Source organism: Cygnus olor, chromosome 3 (assembly GCF_009769625.2).
Source record: "Cygnus olor isolate bCygOlo1 chromosome 3, bCygOlo1.pri.v2, whole genome shotgun sequence".
NCBI classification, from domain to species: domain Eukaryota; kingdom Metazoa; phylum Chordata; class Aves; order Anseriformes; family Anatidae; genus Cygnus; species Cygnus olor.
In genome coordinates this window covers 16,154,466-16,178,638 of record NC_049171.1, presented here as the reverse complement: position 1 = coordinate 16,178,638, position 24,173 = coordinate 16,154,466, and the positions used below count along the sequence as shown (strand labels likewise).

At 52.5% G+C, this 24,173-nt stretch overlaps 1 protein-coding gene and 1 long non-coding RNA gene across 5 annotated transcripts in view; one reads left to right on the top strand and one right to left on the bottom strand.

Moving 5' to 3' along the window:
• The window catches only part of GRHL1 (grainyhead like transcription factor 1), a 37,573-nt gene that overhangs the window by 6,601 nt on the left and 6,799 nt on the right, over nt 1-24,173 (top strand). For 2 of the 4 annotated variants that reach the window (XM_040550927.1, XM_040550926.1), the window contains exons 4-13: nt 321-711; nt 1,092-1,168; nt 1,954-2,110; nt 2,587-2,698; nt 3,676-3,770; nt 15,032-15,190; nt 19,753-19,804; nt 21,244-21,383; nt 22,590-22,627; nt 22,710-22,798. In XM_040550927.1, the coding sequence (XP_040406861.1) occupies nt 321-711; nt 1,092-1,168; nt 1,954-2,110; nt 2,587-2,698; nt 3,676-3,770; nt 15,032-15,190; nt 19,753-19,804; nt 21,244-21,383; nt 22,590-22,627; nt 22,710-22,798 (1,310 nt within the window). Of the gene's footprint in view, nt 1-320; nt 712-1,091; nt 1,169-1,953; nt 2,111-2,586; nt 2,699-3,675; nt 3,771-15,031; nt 15,191-19,752; nt 19,841-21,243; nt 21,384-22,589; nt 22,628-22,709; nt 22,799-24,173 lie in introns of all 4 variants that reach the window. The other 2 variants (XM_040550925.1, XM_040550924.1) reach the window with 1 other exon arrangement.
• LOC121067008 lies at nt 5,872-11,549 on the bottom strand. Its single transcript, XR_005818064.1, has 2 exons — nt 11,168-11,549; nt 5,872-10,316 (listed from the first exon to the last, which is right to left on the bottom strand). It is a non-coding gene; the product is annotated as an uncharacterized LOC121067008 (long non-coding RNA).

The window sequence follows — 24,173 nt, the reverse complement described above, 5'->3', positions numbered from 1 at the left end:
GTGAGCCTGCGTGTGGTGAGAGGAGCATCACAGCGCTTGGTTTTGGATCGCTGTTTTCCAGGCAGTGAGAATCGGGGCTGTGAACCCTCACCCTTTGCTCCAGGGTAATTCATCTCCAAGGTGGAGTTATTAGCAGTGGGTGAGTGGTTTTTCTTTTTTTTTTTTTTTGAGTTTTCCCAGCTTTTCAGGTTAGGGTAGAGCTGTTCTTCGCGGACAGTAGAGTTGGTATCAGCTGTCCTAAAGGCTGAAAAGCAGTTCTAGTTCTTGTTTAATGAGAAAACTAAAAGTTCTGTTTGTTTACTTTTTCTTGCCTTTTAAAGGAACAGCATCCCGAACGTGACGGAACAATCGCTTATTTCTGCCGGAGAAAACAGAGTCCAGGTCCTGAAGAATGTGCCTTTCAATATCGTCCTTCCGCACACGCCCCAGATGGGCATGGACAAGAGGGGCCACCTCACCACCCCTGACACGACCGTCACCGTCTCCATCGCGACGATGCCCACCCACTCCATCAAAACGGAGACCCAGCCCCACGGCTTCGCGGTGGGCATCCCTCCGAGCGTCTACCACCCCGAGCCCCCCGAGCGGGTGGTGGTGTTTGACAGGAACCTCAATCCCGACCAGTTCAACTCCAACACCCAGCCGCAGAACTCCCAGAGGCGGACGCCGGACTCGACCTTCTCCGAGACCTTCAAGGAAGGCGTGCAAGAGGTACAAAAAAAGGCACTCCGTGCGTGTGTCTTAATGGTATCAGCTGAAAACAGCAGTAACCGTGATTTTATTTGTTTTAAAGCCACACATCAAGGAACCGTGTAGCTGCTCCTTTTCTTTGAGGATTTGAGGAAGCTTTAAAATGTTGCCATAAGTTGACTCAGAAGGCTTGTGAGATGTTGTGCTTAGTTGACACCCAAAAGTTCTGGATTAAAAACCTGCTCCGGTGTCCTGTGTGTACAGACCAAAAATCGGCTCTTATCTGATGATCAGTTTGCCTGCCAGAAGTTCTGTGGCAACACGTATCTGTTTAATCTTGACTTCTCTTGGTGCTGCTGTGTTAATTGTCGCGGTGTTCTGTTTTTTTGTGTCTACACCAGGTTTTCTTTCCTGCTGAACTGAATCTCCGGATGACCAACATGAATTCAGAAGATTATGTGTTTGACAGTATTTCTGGGTAATGCTTTAACACCCCCCTTGGCCTTTACTCTCTTCTTCTCTTAGATTTGGGTTTTATGTGAGTAGGCGGTGCAGCTCGCTCCCTTCTGCACTGAGTCTCTGTCAGGCTCCTGGGGGCTGTGGATGTCAAAAGCACCAACAGTAGCTGCTAATTGGAATTGAATAGTTTTCAACTATTCACTACGTACATCTTCAAGGAAAGCTACCTGTAGGGCTGGAAATACCACCCTGCTTCAGTTGCTGTCCTTGTAACAACTCCCTGTCCCGTCAGAAGGTGCAGCGGCTGTCAGCAGTCCCTCAGAGCTGGCTTCTGGCCTGTTGTCCCTCTGCTGGAAAGCCACAGCAGAAATGGGAAGCACGAAACTCGTGTGAACTCCGAGGGAGGGGAATAAGGTAGTTGTGTTAGCTGCAGTTCGCCGAGAGGGAAGGGGAGACCGTGGCCACTGAATAGCTTATTAGCTTGTGAATTTAATTTAATTGCTAATAGCTAATGGATAGTTTTCTGTTCCGTGAGAGCAGCTTGCTGCTCCGAGATGGAATAGAGAGCTTCCAGACTGGCCTGCCGCTGTGACTCGGAATTTAGCTTGCCAAGAACTTCTCTGAAATCTTCATTCACGAAGGAAATAGTTTAAAAAGGGGCTCATCCTGTTTTCCAACTTCCTCGCCTGTTGATGGCTTAGTGAGTCAACTAACGACTTTGGAATTTCTCCAAATTAAATGTAAAACATTTAATCAGCTTTCCAGGAAAATGCCTTAGCAATCGCTGTCCTCTTTGCTTCGCAGGAATAACTTTGAATACACCCTGGAAGCCTCCAAGTCCCTCCGGCAGAAGCCAGGGGACAGCACGATGACTTACCTAAACAAAGGCCAATTCTACCCGATCACGCTGAAAGAAGTGAGCAGCAGCGAAGGAATCCATCACCCCATCAGCAAAGTCCGAGTAAGTGGCAGCTCTTGTGGTTTCTTGGGAAAGAGGGCGTGCGTGTTGGGAGCCTTACGCTCTCCCGAAGCTAATCCCAACCGGAGCATCAGCACGCCGGGCAGCTTACCCGCTCTGTTACGTCAGCGCTCGTTCCTCTGCCGTCCGCCTCCTTCCAGACCAACCCGTCCTGGCTCGGCCCGCTAAGAAGCGGTGTCAGCACTTGTGTGAAGGTGATGCAACGCCTGCAACGAGATCCGTGAACTCCACTTAGGAGGGCAGCTCCGCTCAGCTCTTTGTGACCCAGAAAGCGCTGCTGTCTGCCTTCCTGCCGGGCAGCACGTGGGCCAGCTGCGCTGCCGCTCTGCGAAGTGCAACGCGGAAAACCTGACACCGAGGAGGACTTCCAAGACAAATGTACTCTGCGGCCTTTTCTTTCACGTGGTTGCGTTTTATTTTCTTTAATCTTCTGCCCCCCCCCCCCCCTCTCCTTTCAGAGTGTCATCATGGTGGTGTTTGCTGAAGACAAAACAAGAGAAGATCAGCTCAGGCACTGGAAGTACTGGCACTCGAGACAGCACACAGCCAAACAAAGATGCATTGACATAGGTAAAGGAACACTCTTCTTGCTGATGTCAAACTCCAGCCTAATTCCTTGGCACGGTTTGGCTTTCTGCTAAAGCTTTGTTATTTTAACCAACCTTTGGATTACGCTTTCAACTCTCTGTAGCTTTGCTGAAAGACTGGAGAGAGCTACTGATAGTTTTGGGCTAACGTTGCGGTTTTTAGGACCCCTTAGAGGGGCTGGATTTTGGAGGGGTTTATTTTGTTCATGAGCAGACCGAGTTTAGAGTCCTGCACTGGGCGATGTAATGCCTGTCTCCAAATTGCAGTTCCTTTGGCGTATCTTGGTGGCTGTAGCTAAGTTGCAGCCCACAGTCTCCGCGGCTGTCTTAAATACCGTGTTTCTTCAAAGGCCAAGATCCTTGTAGAAATACCTCGACGCTAGCGATCCTCCTTCCCCCAGCTTTGCTCACAACTGGCTTTTGGTGCACGGCAAAAAAGAAAACACTGCAAATTTCCACTCGCCTCTAGACAAGGCAGTGGCTGGCTGGCGTCCAGCCTTCTCTGGCTGAAGGCTGGGTTGTACTCCTCGTCTTCCTTCTGCGAATAAAAGCAGGGATTAATCACTTGGCACTTAAAGCAGACGCGCATGCAAATCTTTGTTATTGAAGGACTTTTATTGAGAGCTTATTCCTCTGCCATCCGGAGTGGAGTTTCCCGTACACAGCAGGTTATGGCACGGGGCATGCAGTATCTGTGATGTCTGCTTTTCCCCTAGGAGTTTCTAGTTGGGGTTCTCTGTGAGTCCCCTATTTTGCTCCTCCCTCCTGTTTTTTGATGTGTGTGTGTGTTTGGTATGAGAACTATTTCCAGACTTTTTAATGATCCATTTTTAAATACAGTTCAGCTTCCTTTGCCCCCAAGGGGTTGCTGAGGAGTTGCAGTTTCTGGCTGCTCTGTGTGATTAAGAGCTCCGGACGGTATCGCCTCTCCCTCTCCCTCACGCCTCTCCTTTCTAACAGCTGACTACAAGGAGAGCTTCAACACCATCAGCAACATCGAGGAGATCGCCTACAACGCCATTTCCTTCACCTGGGACATCAACGAGGAGGCGAAGGTGTGTGACCACGCTCAGGTTTCCTGTCCTTTCGGGAGAGATTCGCCGGGCGGGGGGAAGGGAAGGGCGTGTGGCCTACCCGGTGATTAGCATGTAACAAGTTTGTTTACACTCTAACGTGAGGCAAAACCTCCTGGCTGTTTCTTAAGAGGGTTCGCATGTGCAACTGCGGGGAGCTTTGCAACTGCTTTTAGGTTCTTGGCAGAATCGTCTCCCTGAGAGGCGAGCACTGGCAGAAGGAAGCGCCGAGGGTTTCCAGGGCAGATGAGGTGGTGCTGGAGGTGGCGCTGAGCGCAGCGGGGCTTGGCAGTTAGCACAGCCCCTTGGCAGCAGCCCGGGGGGCAACTTCTGAGGAGTTAAGGTTGGGACGAGGGGCTCGTCTTCAGCAGAAGAGGGAGCAGCTGCTGTTGTTGAGCTGCCCAAGCATGCGTTGCTGAAACCACGGGTGCCAACGCACGGTGACCTGTTTCGAGGTCCAGCAGCCTCCCAGTGAACTCCGTTTTGATCTTTGGGCGCTGCAGTAGGTGCGTAGGTACGGGCGGCTCTCCTGGCCGCTGGTTAGCTGTACCTGTGTGAAGCCATCCCAGCTCTCAAAAAGGATCTGCGCGCCTTCCCGCTGCCAGGGTGGCAGCTCAGAGAGGACGGAGTCCCCTCAGTTCCACAGGCGCTTCCCACCGCTTTGTTGCTGGAGTTGAAGTGCGGAAGCCGTCTTTGGAGAGTTTCTGAACTACCTGGGCGAAAACGAGAGGCCCAGGAGATGTCATCGCAAGCTTTGCTCTGTGCTGCACGAGAGCTTTAGATAAAAGGACGCAGGGAGAGGTTTCTGGGGGTTGCTGCTGGCTTTCAGCTGGGTGGGAGAAGCGCGGGGTGCTCGGCAGGCAGCAGCGAGGGGCTGTGCGCGCTGCTGGCTAGAGAAGGCTGCCCTGCGGCGTGCCTGCTGTTACCCGGGTATGGAACTGGGCACCGGGCTTCTCCGTTCACCAGGTTTGGCTTCTGGGTTTGGCCTCGGTCAGCCTGAGGGGGGTGGCAGGGAGGGCCTTGCCTGCTGTGGTTTTCTGAAGCACAAAGCCCTTTGATTTATGAACAAGGACGTGAAGCCTCAGAAAGGAGACAGTCAGTGTTCCCAGGGTGTTAACGTGCTACCGTAGCCAAAGATCGAGGAGCAGGGCTTAGAGCTGGTGCTGAGAACCCGGTGGCTGTCCTGAGGAAAGCCGTCTCTTCCCACCTGCTGACAGAGCCCAGCCATTTTTCTCTTGATTTCACCTCTCAGGGCAGCCTCAGCAAGCAGAGAGGCAACGAGCAGATCCAGATATGGTGAATTTTTAGCACCTGTCCTCTGTGGACGAAGAAATACGCCGTGCAGCAACCTCCCCTGTGCCATCCTTGGCACGTCCAGGCAGAGATGCTGGTTTTAGTGGGGCCAGCAGCGTTCGTCGAGGCGAACCAAGAGGCGAACCAAACCGTTCAAACAGGTTCCTCAGCGGGGAGCTGAGGCGCTTTATCTGTATGAACCTGGTGCAGATGGTCATTGCCCTGGTGCTCGACAGACCCCTGAATGTTCAGGTCTTGCAGGTCCGTAGGGAAATTGCCCCTAGCTGTTTGAAAAAGTCTCAGGACACCCCTCGGGGTTGTATTTCAGGGGATGAGGTGGTGTGGGGAGATGTGACCCAGACTGGTTTGGTAGCTACATAAGGCAAATTTGCCTCCAGACTTTCACTGCTAGCGTACGAGATCCGTGTGCTTTGAAAGGACTTGATTCCAGGAGCCAGGGCTTGCAGTCTTCGTATCAGGATCACGTTAAGACCAAACTACCATGGATTTTGAGCGTTGAAAGAACTCTCGTTTGTAACAAACGCTGTTTTAAACAAACGTGTTTTAAACGTCAGTTTAACCTTTTTACTTTTTTCCCCTGAGTGGATGCGTTCTGTCAACGGCTGGATTTCTCATCAGCAGAGCTGCTGCTCTTTCCCAACTCCTGTGATCTTATCAGGAGATGCCTGAGCCAATTTCAACAATTTTTATTGCGTGGTTCACTTTCCTTGCGTGCACGCACTCTCTCCTTCTCCCCCCCGCCTCAATCTCCTTTCCCCCCCCCCCCCCCCCCCCAAAGAATAGTCGTGAAGAATATGAAGAGCAGGGAATGAGGAGCGCTGAGTACCTGTGGAAGACCTTCTGTAGCATCAGAAATAAACCAAGTCTGATGGTTAATAAGAGCGGCGTTGCGTAGACGGTGTATTTAACCAGCCAGCAAGCCTTGCCTATTAGAAACTTGCTTCCTGCGCCCCGGAGTTAACCTGGCCCAGAGCCAGGTGATTCTCCCGGGGTTGCTGCTTCGCCCCTTTCCCTGCTGCTCTCGGTTCCAGGTTGCTGTGGGGAGGACTCGGTGCCGTGCGGTGCGGTGCGGTGGTGTGAGGCTCTGCGCCTGAGGTTTGTGCTGTAATTGCTCGGTCAGGCACCCGGGGCTCGGGGCGTGGGTCAGAACTGCTGAGGGGGAAATGCCGTCTCGTCACACCGAGTTGCTCCTCGCAGCTCTGGGACCAGAGGTTTACAAGAACTTGCCTTGCCTCGTGCTAGCCCTTGCTGTGGGGACGTACAGGAACGTCAGAGCCGCTTTGTCCGTGCCGGGAGCGTGTCGCCTCGCTCCCTGAGAGTGCTTTGGCCTGGAGGCACAGGGGATTGGGTGAAATACAGCTTTCTGGTGAGGCAAAACTGTTCTGACGAGAGCTGGGCACGCCTCCTGGATGCGGGACGGAGCAGCTCTGCTTGGAGCGACTGCTGGTGTCCCGCAGCTGGCTGGGTGTGTGCTGTCGAGTACACCAGGAGCACTTCACGCGTGACAGGCTTTTCCCACTCTGGGATCAGTGCCTGTGGCTTTCGGAGCAAATGTTTTGTGCTTCTTTCTGGCAGCTCCTCTCTGCCCTCTTCTGTTCCTCGGAGACAGCACAGGAGTCGCTGGGAACGGCCAGCCTGGGGGAGAGCGGCGCGTTAAGAACTCGGTGGGCTTCCCAGGCGCGTTCAAGCTGGAAAAAGGGCTCAGGACCTAAAGGGGAAGGGAGCTGAGGGTGGGGAGGAAGACCAGGTTTTGAGTGGGGGAGAGAGGCTGCCTGTAAGTGGTGCTTCCGAGACTGGAAAGAGAGCAAATATAGGATAGAAAGATGGAGAGGAGGTGCTGTGGTCAGCACAGCTACTCGGGAGCAGCCCCAGCTGGGTGGAAGCGTGGCCTGATGAGTCTGACAGAGATGGGGAGCTGATACGCTCGCTCGCACGCAACGGGTAACACTGGAGTCACCCTGAGGCTTGCGGAGACTTCAAACAGTTTCCCACCCTGTCCTGGGCTTCTGCTGCGTTGGGCAGAAGGTCGAGGTAGAATTGTTTTTGTGTAACAGCTTTTGGATGTCTGAACACAGGCTGGTCATCTTTCGCTTCTGTTACTTCATTAGGGCTGGGATGGAGCTTGCTGTGGAGGTGCCTGCCCCTCCTCGTTGACCAAGCAGGCTTTGGCCGTCTTTAAAGTCTGTTGCTGAACTTGGGGAAGAGGAATTCCTGTCCTTGTAGCGCTTTCTGTGTGGATTGCCTCCACCTGGCAATGGGGAGAAGCGTCTGTAGGTTCAGGGTGTGAGTTTTTGAGACTGGGAGCCACCTCCTCTCGTGTCTGTACAGCGTGCCTGGTTCTCCTCCCCCGGCTGGCGTCCGTTAGAGGTCTTCTGGTGGAAATTGTCGTTATGCGCGTGGTTAAGCGCGCGTTTCTTACCCGTCTTTCCTGCCACTCTGTTCTTACTGTTGGCTGTCCTGTTACCCCTGCTGCTACCCGTTAGGCCGTGTGAGGCAAATTCTCTCTCCCTTGCCTCTGGCCTGGGGACGTGGCCCGCTCTCGGGTCAGTGACAGTTGAACAATCTGGCCAGATCGGTTTCCCCAGGGGTAACTGGCTTCGCTGGATCCGGCTTTGCTCAAGTCCCGTCTGAGCTCCTGCCCCGTGGAGCAGGAGGGCCGGGGCTCTGCCCGGGGCGAGCCGGGGGGCTTCGGAACGGCTCACGTGCCCAACCTGCTCAGCTGCAGCTCGAAGGAGAGGCAGGGTTTGGCAGAACGCAGCAAAACACACCCGCGTCTTCTCGGTGATTGCGTGTTCGCCAGATTTTGTAGCTGCAAGAACTCGAGGTGGTGTTCGAGGCACCCTTTGGTGCTGTAAGCAGACACTGTGCGAAAAGACCCTTTCCCCTAAAAGGGGGTATGTCGTAAGGGTCTGACCACGGCTTTGGAGGTGGAGAATGCTGTGGTAGAGCTTCTTGCTTCTTTCCACTGAAGACGAGGTGCTGTGACGTCTCTCAAGTGACACCCTGAATAACAGAGTTTAAACAATGCTCTTTTTTTTTGTCCAAGACGAGTGGGACAGTCCTGCATTAAGGTAATTTGTGGCAAACTTGAATTGGCCTTCAGAAATATTAGGTTGCCCGGTGAGGGTGGTCTGCTGGCAGGCCCTTGTGCTTCCTGCCTGCAGTTCCTGGGCAGGACTTTTCTCCTGGAGAGGACAGATTTCTTGCTCTAACTCAAAGTAAGGCTGGGGTGTACGCTGCTGATTTACTTTAAGAGTTTCTTGTAGCGTAGCCCTCGCTTGGTGTTCGCCGTAGGAAGAACTCAACTTTTGTGATTGATGAGTATTGCCCGTATTTATATGGATGCCATTGTAATGAAGCGGCAGTCATATGCCTCATTAAAGAAGGTGTTGCCACCTTGAGCAGCATTGAGGACGTACAGGTTTGGTTAGTTGGAAATGAAACTATGAAATGTGATGAGTCAAACATACTTCAAGGAGGGAGATTGGTTTGGAGCCAGCGCTACAGACCACAGGTACTTTGAGGCACAAGCACATGCAGCGTTGGAGCAGGGACGTAGGAAAAGCACAGCAAGCGTTGCCTGCCTCTCAACACGGAGCTCTCCTACTCTGGCCTGGGTTCTCTAAAACCAAGTGTCTGTTGCCCTTGGTTCTAAACGTTGCACACCAGGAGGAGTTTTTCAGCTAAGATCTCCCCTCAGGACTCGGTGTCTCAATCTCCACCACCTTTCTGGTCTTCCGCCTGGCTCTGAAGCTCGCGGCGTGTTTCATAAAGCCAAAACAAAACCCTTCCCTCGGTGAGCTTTCCTAGGTGGAAAGCTGGGTGCTGGTATTTTTTTTTTTAACTTCCATTCCTTTCGTGCCTTATGGCAGAACTTCCCTTCAGCCATTTCTGTGCCTTTGTAGACTTCATTCTTTCAGATTATTATTATTATTTTTTTTTTTTTACCTTATTGCCAATTTTTCACCCCCCCCAAGCTGCTGCTTTTGTTTTCTTTCGAACCACCCCGACGGGAGCTGACACCTGGGCCGCATCTTTATCTTATCAGAGCGTGGGGCGGGGAGGAAGCGCTGGCAGGAATGGGAACCTCTCTCCCCGCTTTTCCCACGTGCTGTGAGCAGAGACGTTCCTGTATTTCCTTGCCCCAGAACACGTTGGAATAACACTCGGCGTTCCCCTTTGAGGGGGAATATGCATTTTCCTTTCATTACCGTGCCTTCTCGGTCTCTTGATGGGATGAACTTGCTCCGAGGACGTTCTTTTATCTGCGACTGGGCGATGGCTCCCGCTCCTCCTTCCCTGGCGGGGTGTGGGACCCGCGGCGCGCCCGGTGCCAGGCACCCAGACGGGGCTTCGGGGGCTCCAGTGCAAACCAATTCCTCGGGCTCCGAGCAGGAGGGCGCTGAGCGGGGCTGGAGCGGATGCGGCCCTGTCGCGGACCTGCCAGACGAGCCTTATTTGGAGCGTCCGATCCCAAAGGCGGGAGGCGAGCCCACAGGTGCACGAGTTGCCCAATTCTGTTTTTTTATCTCCCTTTTCCTGGCTCGCCTCCTGCTGATGCAAAACCTGCGGTGCGCACGTGGGAGGTGAAGAAACGAATGTGAGAGCAGGAAGATTAGCGACCTCTCAGGTGATCCCTACTAAGCTGCTGGGGTTTTTTGTTTTTTTTTTTCTTCTTCTTCTTTTAAAGACAGAGCAGTCTCCTCAGCACTGCTTTCTTAGGACGTGCCTCGGTGGATGTGTGCGGGCAGAGCTGTGCTTGCCCTGCCCGCGCTGCGAGCTGCCTGGCCGCGACCCAGCGCCCGTCCTGGAAGCCACATGGCTTCGTTAGCGCACCGCGCTGCTCTCGGAAGGCCTCGGAGCCACGCTGGTGTAATTTATAAGGCTTTGGGGCCAGAGGATTTGCATCCTGCCAGCTCCCAGCACAGACTGAGCGTGTCAGGGCCTATTTTATGTATATCCATGTGGACGTAGCTTTAGAAAAGACCCTTTATTTTTCCCTTCCGTGTCCATATTTGTCAAAGCCTTTAGAGAAACCACACGTTTTCCACCATCAGCATTTCAATAACAACCGTGGAGCTGCTGGGCAGTTTCTCTTTCGTGTGCGGCTGATCAATGGGTTGTTTGGGCTGCTCCTTGGGACTGCTGTCACCGGGTCAGCCTCAAACTAACTCTTCAGGTTAGCTCGGTCGAAGGGTCGTGCGTCTCTTTGTTCTGCAAAAAGTGAAAATAACACGGGGATAAAAGTCAGCTGCACAGCAACTGCTGCCTTCCCCAGCCGGGGACCACAAGAACGAGCGTGGAGCCCCGAGTCAAAGCTGAATGTGAAGCAGCACGGATCCCATGGGTCCTGCCGGGCAAGCTCTGCGTCAGCCCACAGGATGGGTCTGCGAGTAGGGTGCGTGGGGAGCCGTCCGCAGGTGAGGCTGTGCCTTTGCGGGGTGGAAATGGCCCCAGGATTCGCTGGGATCCCTTTGCCTACCGTGTGTGGGGCAGAACGCTGGAATTGGTGAGCCGAGGTCATGGAAAATGGTGTCAGGCTGCGTTCCCTAACAAGGAGCTCATTGCAGTTTAGCCTGTCTCTCGTCGGGGTGTTTTGGAGTCTACACCATGTGTTCTGTCCAGACCCAGTTAATTCAACGTCAAAAGCAGCCTGATAAATTTAAGCTGAGTATAACATTAAAATGAGAGGCTTCTGTCTCCCTGAGGGTGCTAGGAAAGCTGGATTTTTATCTGAATCCTGAATAGGGAAAGAAATAGCCAATGGACTTGGATTATCGAGCGGTGCCTTTATCCTCTGGTTACAAAATTGTAACAAACGGGAGGAGGTGAGTTCAGTTTAGCTGTATTTATTAAAAAGGAAGCCACAGGGAGCGAGGCGATGGGACCAGAACGATCCCAAGCCCAGCCTCGTGCAGAAGGACGTCCAGGAATCGCACTCCGGGGAGATCTGTTGCCTACTTCAGGTCTCACCCGTGCGTCCGTGTGCTGGGCCAGCACTCCCGGCCTGCTAATTGCCACCCAAGCTGCTTGCCGTCACCTGTGGCAACCCCAGACGTGCCTACCTCCTCTTCCACGCCGCGGTGAGTAAGGAGAGGCTGTCCGAGGTGACATCTCATCTGAAGCTTCTGCATATGTAGCCTTTGGACTAAGCAAAATTGCGGGCGCTTCTTGTGTGACAAAGGAGCGCGGCGTCCAAGATAAACCGGGGAGAAGAGATCTGGGTACGCAAGCCTTCATTTCAGAAAGGCATCTTTCATCTCGCTGACAGCGAGGTTCCTGCAGCGCTTTGATTGCCCTTTAATTACGCCTGTTTTTCCTGGTTTGTTTGAAAGGCAGATCTTGTTAGAAAAAGGTGCTGTGTGGAAAGAACTTGGCTGTCTCCGCTGCCCTTCCTTGAGGGCATGCAGCAGAGCAGCCGGATTAATTTTTCCTGCGTTATTAAAACTGAAGATTGTTTCTCGTGGATCCCGACGTGGGCACAGCGCCGTTCTTACGAGTCGCGAGCGGTCGGACGGTTAGAGCAGCCCGGGAAGTCACGAGGTCGGGCTTCTTCCCACGCTGCCTCCCATCGTGATCTCAGATCTCTCTGCTTTAAAGCCTCCGTTTGTTCTTTCTGGGGGGCCGGGCTGCTCCTCTGCCCCAAAGGCTGCGGGACACCACACGTGGTGGCAGGGGACCGGTGGGTGCGGGGCTTCTCGTAGCACGTTGGGGTGAAAAACCAACAAAAAAGAAAGAAAAAGTCAAGTCTGGCTTCGGTTGGAGAGAAAAGCCTGGAAATGTGATTCAATGTACACTCAAGGCTTAACTGCCAAGCAAGCAAAAGAGCTCGGGACCAGGTTTCTAATCCTTTCCAAAATCTGTTTTAAAGAAAACCTACGTAACTTTGGAGGCTTTGACTCATGGTTGTAAGCGCTTGGGCTTGACAGCGCTCTATTTTTAAGTGCCGTCTTTGTGTTGAATCCTGGGAGGTGAGATGAAAATGTTTTTTTTAAAAAGTAACAACAAATCTTAATATAGCTGAGAATGCGGAACTGCCCTTAGAAAAATAGGTTGGACACATGAAAAGGAATCTTGCTCAGCAGGCTGGAGACGCAGAGCAACTTCTGCGGTTACGTTTTTCTTTCTTCTGGCAATTTTGGGGTGGGGATGTAGCTGGCGCAGTCACTCGGCCTTACGTTTCTTCTCCAGCGCGAGTCAAATCTTCCTGAGCAAAAGCTCCTGGCTGAAACTGCTTGAGCCCAAGCTGGAGCAGCTGTTCTCTGAAAGTCCGTTTTTGTGGAACTTGAGGGGACTTCAAGCTGGAAAATAGGACTTGGAGTTACGGGATGGGTAGGGAGGAGGAGGAGGTGATCCTTTCCAAAGGGCTTTGTAGGAACAGGAGAGGCTCTGAGGGAGGTACGAGGAGGCGGTGGTTGTCATCTGCCCGGCGTCCCGAAGACTTAAATGGCATGAAAATGAAGTCAGCCGTTCAAAGCTGAAACTAACCAAACGAGGAGAACTTCAAGTAGCAGGATGAGCTTTGTCATCTGACAGGCGGCCCCGCGTTCCCATGGGACACCCGTGCCGTCCTGCTGTAGCAGCACGCACCCGTCGTGTCGAGGCCGAGGCTCCAAGAGCCGCGTGCGCTTTGCGTGGCTGGTAAGCCCGGCCTCCGGGGAGCCTCTCGGGCAGCAGCCTGGAGGGAGAGCCCAAAACTCGGACCCGAATCCTCCAGAAGAGATGTGCTGCCTCTTCTGGAGAGCTCAGCCTGCCGGGGTACGGCGCTGTGAAACTCGTATGGGGGATTTCACGGGAGTGGTGAGGCTGTGGCAGACCTTCTGGAGCGGCTGCTGGTGCGTGTTTCCTCGCAGAACACCCTCCTTTTTTTTTTTTTTGTACAGACGTGAGAGCTGCGTGTGAATATTCATCAGGGGTAAAGAAACGTAAAATTAAAAATGTAGAAACATGCAGACACCGGAGCCAAGGCTCTCTGAAAGCACCCCCCCTGCCCAGGGAACCCGATTATTCAGGCTGTGCTCGCAGCTGATTACACGGCTCGGAACGGGGCGAGAGCAGCTCTTCAAACGCCTCCAAGCTTCCCCCGGGGCTGTGCCAGCGCCGCAAGCAGAAAGAGCTTTGGGAGTTGAAGGCAGCAAAAAGGGGAGGCGGGCGGATGAAAGTCGGGGTAGCGGTCGGTCGGGTCGGTCTCTGGAAGACGAGCTTATTGTAAAGTAACTTTCCCAGCTGTGGCTTGTGATGTAGTGCAAAAAAGCCGAGGCGTTGCCTTGAAACAGCAAGGGGCTTAGGGTGCTGGCACGCGAGCTGGGAGGCGAGCGGGCAGAACCAGTGCTGAGCCAACGCTCGCCGCACTGTCAGCACCCCTTCTTTGCCCCGTTCCCTGCTTCGGGCCGCAGGCAGCTGTGCCTGGGCTGCCAGAGACAGGCTGCTGGCGTTCCTTAGATGTTGTTTCATGCGTTTTGATCTCTCCGTGCACAAGTGGGACTCCACAGGGCGTATGTCAGTGGGATGGGGGCTTGCACGCGGGGCTGGTGGCGCTCACGGGGGCCACCACAAGAAGCTGCGTGCCGAGCTTGAGCGTTCAGGTGAGTTAGTGCAGGGGCGGTAAGTCGCAGAATCGCAGCATCGCTCCACCAGGCTGCCCGAAGCCCCATCCAACCTGGCCTTGAACGCTTCCAGGGACTGGGGCACCCACAGCCATCCCGATGAAACCTTTACGCCTTTCCGAGCTGCGTTTGGGGCTTCGCAGTACTGGGAGGGCTCCGGAAGGTGGCACCAGCTCGCTGCAGAGCTCGTCAGCCTGGCGCTTGATGTTAGACCAGAGAAGTCGGCAATCAGGCGGTGGGACCGTGCTCCTGCAGCCTCTGGCAACGTGCTTCTGGCTCCAACAGCTTCGGTCCCTTATTTTTTGTTTAGCTTTTTGTTTCAGAGGTGGGTTGCCAGCCTTAGTTCATGAGGCAGGGAGGAGAGGAGCCACCGCAGGTCTCGGTAGCTGATAAATCCCTGGTAATTAATTGTTGCAGCTTCTTCCGAGACACGCCGGTAATGAGCGCTGTGTCTGGAGAAGGGCCTGGCGCAAAGCACGCGTTCTGGACACAGAGCTCTGCCCTGTTTGTTCACAGCCACATGAGAATATTTCTTCCTTCTGGTCGGCAGCGCCGCACTCCTTCTCTGGCGTAGGGCTTTTTTTGAGGCAATTAAGAAAATAAAATTAGATCCATTGAAAATCGCTCTTAATTCATTTTCCCCCTAATTCAATTTTTTATTAGAACCATGAAAATATTACCCTTTCCCTTTGGTTCTGAGCTTTAGAGGATGCTGCAGGTCTTCCTGGGGAACGTTCAAAATGGTGTTCATAGTTCTAAGTAGAAAACCCAGAAACTCTCTCACCGAAATAATAGCGTTATTCTTCTGTTTAAAGGTGATAGCCTGCTTAATGTTTTTAATAGCTTTTAATACGATTTGAAAAGTTTTGCCTGTCAGCTGTGCTCGCACCAGCTTACGTGCAACTCAGAAAGCTTTGGTTTACCATGCCTGAATTAATGAAAGTCTTTCAGGGTGGTTAAAGCCTTGCCAGTGAAGCTTGGGTGTAGGAGGATTCCTGCTGCTAAAGGTTTGATGATGAGAGATGAGGTCTCTTCAGCAAAAAATACGTAGGAAAGACGGGTGGAGCTCTCCTGAAGTTTGAGAGTTTGCTGAAATTCACTCTTGTTCAAGGGCTTTGTCCGCTGTAATGACATCTATAAACAACTGGGGATGCGGTACTGCTCCACGTGGATTTTAGCTGATACCTCAAAGGACAGAAAGCCCTCCTTGGGGGGGGGTGAGGACCCGCGCTTAGGTCTCAACGCTGGCCGAGTAGTCCATTGCTCGGTGGGCAGCCGGGAATTTCCGTGGCGCTTCTGACGGACTGGTTTCCTCTCCTGCAGGTTTTCATTTCTGTGAACTGCCTCAGCACAGATTTCTCCTCTCAGAAGGGGGTGAAAGGCCTGCCCCTGAATCTTCAGATTGACACCTATAGCTACAATAACAGGAGTAACAAGCCCGTGCACAGAGCCTACTGCCAGATTAAAGTCTTCTGCGACAAGGTAAGGCTGGGTCAACGTGCAGATGATATTTTGGGGAAGGCTGTTCCACAGCTGAGGGGGCTTCTTTCTCATCCTGCCGCTTGGTATTTGGGCTCACTGAGGGCTCCTGTGCGCGCGCAGCCTTGGCAAGGGAAAAAATGTCACCCCTTCCACTTGGCTCGTGGATGTTATGATGACCTCAGATCGGTTTGCTGCTCTCAGAATGCTGGAGCGCTCCTGAGCACTGCGTCGGTGTTGACTTTGGAGAAAGGTCAGCCCGTGGCAGAAGGTAAACGTGGTGGCCCAGACGCTGGGAGAGTGCCTTCACTAGGAGAAGGACGAGTCGGTGCAGTTGAACAGGTGGAGGCTCTTACTTTTGCCCAACTTGTGTCGTGACAGCCTTTTTAAGTGTCTTTGTGCGTTCTTATTGTACTCGTTATCCAAAAAAAAAAAAGAGAGACCTGTCCTGTGAGCAGAAAATGTTGCTGTTTTCGTTGTGCTCCCGTGAGTATAACAAGTCTGTTCACAGGCTGGACGGGTGCCACGATGTGTCTGCTCTGCCCGATGCAGTTAGTTCAGCCCCTAGAGAATTCACACCGTTCCCGCAGTCGCGCATCACCTGAAGCTGTGAAGGAAGCACAGCGGGAGCTGAGCTGAAGGCAGTCTTCAAAGCTTCTCTGAGTTTGAGAAGAAGGGATCTTTGCCTGTCTCTGTAACCTTCTCCCGTCCGAACCATCTTCTGAGGGACCGGAGCAAGCGATGCGTGGTGCTGCTCGCAGAGCCACCAAGAGCTCTCTCACGGGGGTGAGCGCTGCCCAGAGCTCCCAGCCCCTCTCTTGATGGCTGTGAGCCACGCTGACTGTTCTGCTGGCCCCATACTTGACTGGGGCCTCTCATTCTTTACATCCATGTCTTCTCCGGATGGGCTTTCTGTGACCCTAGGACACTGCCGCGAAGATCAGTGTCCCCACGACCTCCCAAAACGTATGGAGGCTGCCTCTGCTATGGCATCCCATCGGTCCACCCTGCCGCGTTTTATTGTCCATTTTTGTGTTAAATAGGCCTCTTTTCCTTGCGTGGCTGGGAGGAGCTGCCTGTAGTCCTTGGTATAAAGCTGCGTAGTCGTCTTCCTTCAGGTGCCTCCTGAGAAGTCTCCTTGGGATCGTTTCTGCAAGGAATTTACCAGGGAGTTAAATTCTTGCTGCTACCTCTGCAGATGCTCTTCTGTGATAGCGTTTCCCTCATCCTGTAGGACTGGCCCTATCTTAAGACTTGCCAGGAAGCCTTGGAAACTTGGGTCTCGTGGACTTTCTCCAGGCCTAAGCCTCGGAGGTCTTTTTTTCCCCTTTTCCTCCTTTAGATTGAGACTGAGGAAAGTTTGTCACCTTAAGCTGTCAGATTAGCTGGGAGTCTTGTGTGTTATCAACCTTCATTTTATTATTTTATGCGTTTATTTGCAATACCACCGAGTGCAGACTTGCTGCAGGGCTTGGGGGTTCTCTTACTCTGACGTTGCCCAGCCCATCAGTGACACTGTGCTAAAATGACTGACGTGCTCGTGCCACCGCTAACGAGACAAGTTGGTTAATGAAAGGGCAGACTTGGTGGGTACGTAGCTTAAAGGAAGGTGTTTGAGTCCGTGCTATAAACTTCAGCCCCTCTAGTTATCCCCATGCGGCTGCATCCTTCATTTTCACTTTGGGTTTTGACCTTTCCTCCCGTCCATCCCCTCCGGCCACCTGTAAGAGCCCTGCCATTTCAGAAGGAGCTCCCGTTTTCCCAGCAGCAGCCGTGCTTTAAATCTTAAGCAATCAATCAGCTTATCTCGGGTGTTTATAGGACCGCCGTTACTATAGCATCCACACAGCGCGGCCCCTAATGTGTTTGTCCTCCTGTTGCTGCTTGCAGGCCAGTGCTGTTACCCCTGCTTTTACCGGGGGGAGCCAAGCCTGAACTGGGGAAAAACCAGCACAAAACGCTCGTGCCGTGGCCACCCAGCTCGGACGGCTCTGTAGAGCCCCTCTGGTCCGGTTAAAGCCTGCCTAAACCAACTGACTTCGAACCCCAACGCTCGCCCGGCAGTCCTCTGCTGTCCCCTTTTTTCTGTTTTTTGGTACAAATCGGTGGATGTCCCGTGGAAGGGAGGGCTAACAGTTCAGTTAGTCTTGCGTGAGGCTGTCTCTTCCCCCAGCTCAGCAAATCCACCCTCGGAGTAGCTGCACTCCTTGTGCAGACCTCTTCTCGTCTGACCTCTTCAGCAAGCCTGACAGCGAGGAGACGAGGCTGAGGATCTGCGGTGAGTGCCCCTTTTCCAGCGCCTCCTGCACGCTGTGGGGCACGGCTCGGGCCTCCAGCTGGCTCCCCGGAGCGCCGCGCTGTTACGTTAGACCTCTTCGGCTCCGTGTCCCCGACGCCCTCACGTCTTCAAGCCCCTTTGCCCTAGTTTCCACGAGCACCGGGAGGGGAAGTGGCTCGTAGTGACATTTCCCTGCCAGCCAAACGCCCCGGCTGCGTTGGCAGATGCAGAGGCACGTCGGGCACGCTGACAGGGAGCCCGGCTTGATTTACGCAGCGCACGGAGCCCTGCTGCCGGCCGCCCGGCGCTGTTGGAGCGGCCAGCAGGGGAAAGGCTGTGATGCGGAGCACCCGGCGAGCTCCCCTGGCTCCTGCGTATCTGGAGCTTACCAAGCAAGCCCCGTTCCGCTGCGGGAGGGAGGGAGGGAGGGAGGAACGGCTGCCCTCCCCAAAACGCAGCCTCCCTTTTACAGCCCGAGAATCCCTTTCACAACCAGAGGCTTAGCAGGAGAAAAGCAACAACCAAAAAATCCTGCGGCCTTTAACGCGTTGCAAGAGCATGAAATCTTAGATTTCAGGCTGTAGGCTGTTTTCTAGGTGATAAAGTTAGGAAAACCTCTTTCGTACGAGCCTATTTGTCCCAGAACTGTGGAATGCTGGGTTCCCTTCTCTTCTTTCCCATGTCTCTTTTTCTTCTTTCCTCCAAAAGTATCCTACCCTGAATCAGAAAGGCCTGCTATCAGAGCAGTTGAGATGCTGCAGGTTGCAGAGGCCCAGGGAAAAACAAGTTACTTGAAAGCAGAGCTCTGAGACTGTACAGAAAGGGAGGTCAGTGGAGGTTTCCTCAAAACCCCTACAAATCCTGGTGATGGCTCTGTTTGTTCCTTGCATCGAAGACAGTGCTGTTCTGTAGCATGAAGTTTGAGTGGCAGAACTTCAGTAATTCCAAACGAAAGGTAGAAAATGCAGGGCTGGAGCCAAATGCGATCTTCCCGCTGCCGTCTTCTGCAGTCAAGCTGAGATGTTGCAACCCTTTAGGTAGGGGAAGCCGCCGAGGGAGGCGGTGCAGCCGTGCCGAAGCTCAGGTGGGATGTCTTCGTCGTACTGCTGGGGCCTTGCTCAGCTTTAGGGGGACAAACCCACCGCTGGCTTTGCTTGGCTTCGTTAGGAACTTCCTTCTTTTTTCCACAGCAGCTGCCTGAAGCTGCTCGTGTCCCTGCTGCTAGCCAGGGGAAGAGGTGCTCTTCCCATGCTCTGCACTAGGCGGTTTCCCACCCCCCTTGCCACGTGTTTTTTGACATCTCCGCTGCTGTAGCTAATCTGCTCTTCCTTCCGGCGCTGCACGAGGCCGCGGGTGTGTTACCGGCAGCTTTGCAGGAGCGGGGATGGGAAGTAACGGCTTCCCGGAGCTCCCCTGTGGCCGGATAACTGTTACCCTGCTTGACAGGAGGGGGTTTGGGGAGAGCTTGTGCGTTCCAGCTGGGGCAGTCATCCGATGGTAGCACCGAGTGTCGGGCGTCTGCTTTGGGTTGATCGCCTCGTGCAGCTGCCAGTGTGCCATCCCTGCCTTCCCGTGGGCGTGTGTGCAAGCTGCAGGGGCGAACGTCGTTCCAGTACAAACCTTCCTTCCTTCTTCCTCCCTGTTAGAGCTGCCCGCGTGTAGCTAGCAGGAAATAGGGCTCCCTCCCCGCTGCTGCTTGGGCTGGAGCGCCGGGGCTGTGTGGGCAGGAACCTGGGGGCTGTGGCTGCTGCCATAGCCTGGCGCTGACACGAGGAGAAGAAATAACGCCTGCTTTAACGTGATGGGCGTCTGCAGCTTTGGATGGGTGGAGGCTTGTACGAAGGCTGCCGGCTGCACGTGTGACGTGCAGAAAAGCGTCCGGCACTCGGTGATCCCGCGCGGCTTCGTTTTCGTGGATCACCATTTAGTGATTACCTAGTGAACTCTTACACTGAGAAAACGTGGAAGTTTTTCCTGTGTCAAACACTTCAGATTCATTTCATGTCGTATTTCTTACGGTTGTTTCTGCTGTGGGTATCTTTTGTCGTCACACCCCTATCTGACTTGAAAGACAAGCCAGTGGTTCCGTCTTAGATGGGTCGCTGGACTCCTTTAGGCGACAGGACTTGGAGGTAAGCGCTGGGCAGACCTCAACGTTGGTGTGCTCTGGTACGCTGAAGCTGACCTCCCCAAACACAGCTCTTAAAGAATCGGTGTTCCCGCCTCTGGGTGAAAACCCAAACTAAAAAGACCTTCCCTCTCTCCCCCTTCCCTTAATCTCTGGCAGGGAGCGGAAAGGAAGATCAGGGATGAAGAGCGAAAGCAAAGCAAAAGAAAAGGCAAGTGCACTGACCCCAGCTCTCAGTTGAATGCCTGTAAGTAGAAACTACTCCGCGAGTATTTTAAGTAGTAGATCTCGTTTTGGCTACGCGTAACTTGTGCGCTAGTATTCTCCTAAGTCCATTTTTTTACCCCCCATGGAATTGGTTTTGTTTCAAGCTGTTGTTTATGGGTCACTTAGGCCTTTGCTTTTCCACGTGAGTGAATGAAGTGAAGGCCTCGGCGCTCTTCGTGTGTAAAGGCTGTGGATGGAGCTGCCTCCTGCTAAGCGTCTCTTAACTGCTGCAGATGAGGTTTTGTATTTTGACTGCAGCAGGCCCCGTGTTTTGACTAGTTATTCGCTAACAGAGCCGCTTAGAGGAACACCTCCCTGCGCTCACCTCTGTGTGGGGCAGGTGTGTGCTCTCCCCTGCTCCTCAGAGCCGGGCTATTAACAGCCCGGCTGGTTCAACAAGCGCGCACCTCCCAGCTTGCTGGGCAGGATTTTCCTGACGCAGCAGGTACGGGCAGCTGGAGCAGCTTCAGAAGAAGATAATGCTCTGAGGGAACCCGTTTGCTCAAGGGCAGGTGGAAAAAGGGGTGGGTTTTTGCTTTTTCCCCCGAGTAAAAGGTAGGTGTAGCACGGTTTCACAAATGCAGTACCCCAGCGGCTCCCAGAAGATTTTTTTTCTTTGCATAACGGCTGCACGGTGCCAGCAGTTTCAGCGCTGACTCCCAGGGTCTTGTGATTTTATAGAAGGTGCTTTCTAGGATGAATTTCCTAGGTTTGGGTTTAGCCTGAAGCGACCTTTATTTTCCTGGAAAGTCCAAGCCATTGCTGTTTAGGTCTTGTGTGGGGAGTTTTTAATTGCCTTAAGCCATTAAGCCGTCGTACCCACCGCCAGGATCTCTAATACCACGTGCCCGTGGATTCAACAACAGCAGCAATTATTTTCACCAAAAGTCACCAACTATTTTTTTACAGGAGTAGAGCAATCTTGAAAAAAAATCAGTTGCAAGTTAATTCTTTTGTCTTCCCTCTGACTTTCTGGTGTGGGAAATTCAGCGGCCTTTTGGGGGAACGCTTAGGCAGAAGAGGGGAGCTTGAACCATCTTTTGCCCTCTGTTTGGTTCACTTGGTACGTGGAAGACCTGGGTTTCTCTGGGGTGAGTGGTCAGACCGCTCCGCAGCCTGTTTTAATGCTTGAATGAAGTCAAGCAGCTCGCTTGGATGGAGCAAACTCTTGCTCCTCCGCAAAGCAAGCTGTTTCTTTGGGGTCCAGGCCCTCACCCGGGACAACCCAGGTTCAAACTTCTCTGCTACGGGAGGTTCTCCCTTTGACCCTGCCTGCAGGGTACTCGTGCCCAACAGCCTCTGTGCATTTTAAATGATTTAGGAAAGCTGCGGCCTCGTCACCGTTTACCCTGCCCTCCAATCCGCTCCTTGCTCTCTCTCCAGTCTCCGACGTCAAAGTGCCCATGCTTCCCTCGCACAAGCGCACGGACATCACCATCTTCAAGCCCTTCATGGACCTAGACACGCAGCCAGTCCTCTTCATTCCCGACGTTCACTTTGCGAATCTGCAGCGCGGTGCTCACGTAAGTACAGCCCGCGGGGGTGGGGAGGGCTGGGGGGGGGGCATAGTTGCAAGAAGTCTGGGATGCCGTGTGTGTGAATAAATCTGAAATACCAGACTGTCTGCAGTGAGGCTGTAAACAAACCCAGGGCGAGCCTTAAATGAGCAAGGGACGTTGCTCCTAGACGTGTTGGCTGGAGTTAACTGGGGATGTTGTCTAAATTAATTATTTTCAGATGAACTCCTGTTGGTAAGAACCTGAAGTGATTTTTTTTTTTCCCAAAGCATCTCCAGCCGAGGGTTCACTGAAGGAACTGCAGGCTGTTTTTCTCTTGTAAAGTCTGTCGGATTTCTGGTGTGCTGCTGTAGACCTCGGGCTTCTCCCTCTTCAGCCTGCTGCAGAGTGAAAAGCCGTTTTGCGGAGCTGGCAAATGTCTCAGCTTTGTGATCTGCTGCCAGAGCACCCTGCCTCAGCATTCCTGGAAAGTCCCAGCTGACAGGAAGCTGGAAGGAAAAAAAAATAAAAATGAGTGCAACCAAATTTCAAAACATTTAACTTCACTGTGTCGAGAGTTCTGGCACGTTCTGACAGAATGTTAACCTTACTTTTAAGAGCATTGCCTGAGCTCCTAACAGGGATTGGGAGAATAAACTTGTATCCGTAAGATTGTGGGAAAGCACATGTTAAAAACCAAAGGCTCTACTGCTGGGCGCTGATGGAAGACACCGCACTAGACAGAAAACTGATTGGCTCTTGTATGTTCCCGTCTTTAGCATTTGAGATCCTTCAATTTCTTTTATGAAACGAGGTGAGGAAGATTTTTAGTGGCTTCTGGAAAACTGAGTGGTTTTGATACAGGGTTGAAAGATGAGAAATGAATTCCAGTTCTGGATAAAATATTTTATGACCCTAAGCAAAAAATATCTGTGTATTAAAATGAAGGCAATGTTTATTGCTTGGACCAAACGTCTTACTTCTAGTAGGGTAGTTGTGGTGAGCTTCCTACCTGACAGCCTCTTTCTCCCCCGTGCCCTGTACCGATGTGCTTTATGAGCCAGCTGGGCGGGTGACCCACCTGCCTGTCCCTTGCAACTCCTCCCGTGGGTTCAGGGGTTCTCCCTCCTTGAACAAAAACTCGTCGCTGGAGGACCTTTGGGTGGGTGGCAGCGGGATCATCCAATGTTCTTCTGCGTAAGTCAAAAAAAATCTTCTGTTTGTTTTTAAAAGGTCCTTCCTGTTGCTTCTGAAGAGCTGGAGGGCGAAAGGTAAGAGCTGTGCCACTTCGGCCTCATCAGGTCCTGTCCCTGTAACTGTGCTGTGGCTAATGTTTTGTCCTATCAATGACAGCTCCAACCTGAAGAGAGGAGCTTATATTGGTGAAGAGGACTTCATCGCTAGTCCTAATAAGATGGCCAGAATAGAAGAACCAAAAAGAGGTATTGCTTTCTCCTTTGAAGACTGGATTGTTGCAGTTCTTGTCCGTCTGGATAGAGAGATGGATCCGAGGTTAAGGAGTTGGTTTTAATTTATTTTGGAATATATTTTAGCCAGATGTTCTGCCCCTGGATAGTAATTGAAAGTACATGTGCCAGGATGTAGTTCAGCTCCACAAATCCTTCTGCCATGTCAGAATTTATTATTTTTTCTAGCAGCTTAGACATGGACTGCCTGTTAACTTGTTATAAGGAAAGAGATGCAGAGGAGTTGAAGAGTTTACCGGTCTCCTTGGTGGATTAGGGGAGAGAATTCATCAGAGAATCCAGTACAAAATACTCTGGGAATCCTCTGTAAGACTTGGAGTGTTCAGTGCCAAGAACTGGTTCTGGATGTAAAACTGTTGCACCTTTCATGGGGCTGGAAAACAGGCTGTTCACCACCAAGAACCAAATTGAGCGAGTATTCTGCTTATTTAAACCTGTTACCAACTTCTGCACTTTGCTGTGGGATTGGACATTGCTGTGGGGTTGTGGAGGAAGATGAGATCCCTTTTGGATGAGATCCTTTTTGGAGATGGTGTTGAGGTTTATCTGCCTGATTACAGCTGTGTGTGGAAGGACAATGACAAAGTTTAAAGGATTAAAAGGCGGGGATTACAATTCTGATGTGGCGAAGGTTAAAGTTCCCAGGTTTGATGCGAACGGGGCTGCTTGTGTAGTCTGTGTAAACTCATAGGAACAATGGATTTTACAAAAGGGAACGAGGCCTCTTTGTTTCTCTTGCTGCTGTATGCCATAAAACAAGACCCGTGGGATTATCTGTCCTTTGGCTGCTGTAACGTCCTACCTGTGCTCTTACTGAGCGTGTGCTGCCTTTAAACCTGCAGTCCTTTTTTTCGAACCTTCCTTTAGCAGAGGAAATCCAAGGTGTTGTGCTGTCCCAAGCTCACCTTGGTCAGCTGAGGCCAGTAATTGTGCTGTGTTGCAGGCGTGTAGCTAATGAAGCCTTGTATCCGATCCGGGCTGGAATACCTAGTCATTAGAAGATGGATTAAAGCCGGCAAAGACGTCCAAGTCCTGGCTTTTTAGCCGTTCAGGCCTACTCCTCAGCCTTAATGCGGTTTTTGATGAGGCTGATGTTACGCACGCTGACTCTGCTAGCTTGAGAACGCTAGGGGTGCTTGTTAATTGGGTTTCTTCTTCCTTGGTTCCCCTCCTAGCAGGAAACTGAGCCCACAGTGAGCTGAGGTGGTACGGGTGTTGCTGACGCATGGCAAGGAGAAGGAAGACAGATGAGACAGCACAGGAGGAGAGTGGGGAGCAGACAAATAAATTAGTTAAAAAGGAAGAGGTGGCCAGGCTGCCTTCACCTACT